At 62.0% G+C, this 2,334-nt stretch overlaps 1 protein-coding gene across 1 annotated transcript in view; it reads right to left on the bottom strand.

Moving 5' to 3' along the window:
• GPR179 (G protein-coupled receptor 179) overlaps window positions 1–2,334 on the bottom strand; it is an 18,475-nt gene that overhangs the window by 3,604 nt on the left and 12,537 nt on the right. The window contains 2 exon segments of the mRNA XM_027767320.1: window positions 12–1,311; window positions 1,314–2,300. Of these exon segments, the coding sequence (XP_027623121.1) occupies window positions 12–1,311; window positions 1,314–2,300 (2,287 nt within the window).

Here is a 2,334-nt window from a genome sequence, read left to right as displayed (position 1 = left end):
GCTGTGACCTTACTTTCTGCGTTGCTTTCACGGTGTGTTCCTCTGTCTCTCCCAAGCTCCCTTTTCTGGAGGCTTTTTCCCTTTCCTGGAGAGACTCGCCACCTGCCCCCTGACTCAGCCTTTCCTTCCCCACTTCCTTCCCGTCCAGCTCCCAGGGACACACCTGCACTTTGCTGATTGCAGGAAAAGCTCCTGCCTCCCGTGCACGCCCCTCAGCCATGCTGCTGCCCAAACTCCCTGAGCACTCTGGGCTGCCTGGGTCCTGTGGGACCGCGGCAGGGCCCCGAAAATCTGTACTCTCCCATAGACAAAGAGACTCTAAGCCCCCACCCAGTTTCTGTTCTTTCCAAGCAGTGGCCTTCTTGGGGATTTTCTGCTGCTCCTGGGGAAGCTCCTTCCCGACCTCCTGAGCAGGTTTCCTCTCTCTTCCTTCACTCGCCTCCCAGGGACACAGTTCTGCCTTGGCGATGTCAGGTGTCCAGGCTTCTGGGCCAGTGGTTCCCCACGGATGCTTCTCCACTGTCCTGGCTGCCTCAGACCTGCCCTGGGTTCTCTCTGAGTCCTGAGGGGCTGCCTCAGTGGGCAGACCCTCAGGATCGGCACCCTCCCAGGGACACACCGCTTCCTGCCACCTGGTCAGCCTCTCTGGCTTTTTCCGAGCAATGGCAGCCGTAACTTTGGGCTCGGATTTTTCTGGGGCTTTTCCTCCTTCTTCTTGGGAGTCATCTAGCTCTTGTCTCGGTGCCCTCCTCTCAGGGTCTCCTCCACTCACCTTGTTGCTGCTGTCCAGTTGACATGTGTCTGACTCGGGGACTTCCCAAGGGCATACCTCTGCCATGCTGCGGTCCGCACTGCCCAGGGACTGGAGGCCCGTTTTGGACGGTTCCTGCCGCCCGATGGGGTCTTCTTTTGCTTGTTCAGCATTTTTCACCCCCAAAACTTGCCTCAGGGGGGCTGCCCCCGTTTCACCTGAGCTTTCAGCTTTCTGCTCCCCGAGGCCCTGGGATGTCCTCCTGCCTCTGTCTTCTTGGTCCCTGCTGCCCTCCTGGTGACAGACTTGAAGCATCCTGCTGGTGTGAGCGTTCTGTTGGTTCTGGAGGGACTCATCATCGCAGAGGGCAAGGGCCGCCTGTTTACTCACCCCCTTGGGCCGACCTAGCCTAGGAGACCTGGGGGGTGCTCCCACAGCCTCTCCTGACGCTCTGCCCTTCTCCCTCTCAGGGCTCCCCACCACCCCCTCTTTCTCTCTGTATGTGCTCCGAGAACGGGTCAGAGCTCTGATGGCCAGTCCCAGGCTGCGCATGGAACCTGAACAGGGGCCTTGAGGCTGTGGGATTTAGAGATTTTCGGCCTGTCCTCATCCACATCCTCTACTCCTCCTTGCAGACACCTGTCATCTGTGTCCATCTCATTCAGTGCAGTCCCCTTTTTCTCTACTGCAACAGAGAGGGCTCTCCAGAGCCTGGATCGGGCTGGGGCAGGGGAGGGGTGGCCTCGCTCAGGCCCTGAGGGCCCTTCCTGGGCCACATTTTCTTTCTTGACTGGCAGTTCTGCATTCTCCCAGGGGCAGATGTAGGTGAGCAAGCTGGGGCTTTGGGGGGGTGTTGGGACTGGTGCCAGGGCAGGGGTGAGGGTTGGGGTTAGAGCTGGCATTGGAGCTGGAGCCAAGGTGGAGGCTGGAGACCGCATCCTGGGCTCTCCCAGGCAGGCCCCAGACAAGGCCAAGATTGGTGTGGAGACCTGGTGCCGGATGGGAGGGTGGGGCAGCCTCCTCCCAGGCTCCTGGTGAAGTTTCCCAGAGGTGTGGGAGCTATCCACGCTGCTGCTCTTGGCAGGGGAAGGGGGCGCTGACAGGGGGGCCCCTCGGGCCCGCCCCAGCCTCTTGGTCGATGGCCTCCGCACTGGGCTCGCCATGGCCCCCTCGGTCTTCTTTCGTTCCTCTCGCTCCTTGGCCTGCCGGTAGGTCTCCTCCAGATAGGCCTGGCTGGCCATGAGCAGGGCCTTCTCCCTGGAACTGGCTACGCTCAGCGACTTCTGCAAAGAGGCAGGCCGGGCAGTAGGGAGCCTATCTCCCACCGTCAGGTTGTGGGCACTGGCTGACCTGTAGCCCAGGGCAGGAGGCCCCTCCACAGACTCCCCGCTCTCTGCACACGAGACCTTCTTGGCCAGCTTCCTCCTCAGCAGTGAGTCAAGCAGAGGCGGGTCCTGCTCCCTGCGGTGGTCATAGGTGCTGTGAGACTTGCGCAGGGGAGGCGGCCCCTCGGCTTCCTGGAAGCTGGAGCTGAGGAGCTGCTGGCGGGGGGGGGCAGGGAGGCGGGGGGCGCCCCGGGGGCG

This window comes from Tupaia chinensis, unplaced genomic scaffold (assembly GCF_000334495.1).
Source record: "Tupaia chinensis unplaced genomic scaffold, TupChi_1.0 Scaffold144171_1, whole genome shotgun sequence".
NCBI lineage: Eukaryota > Metazoa > Chordata > Mammalia > Scandentia > Tupaiidae > Tupaia > Tupaia belangeri.
This window is presented reverse-complemented; position numbering and strand designations above follow the sequence as displayed.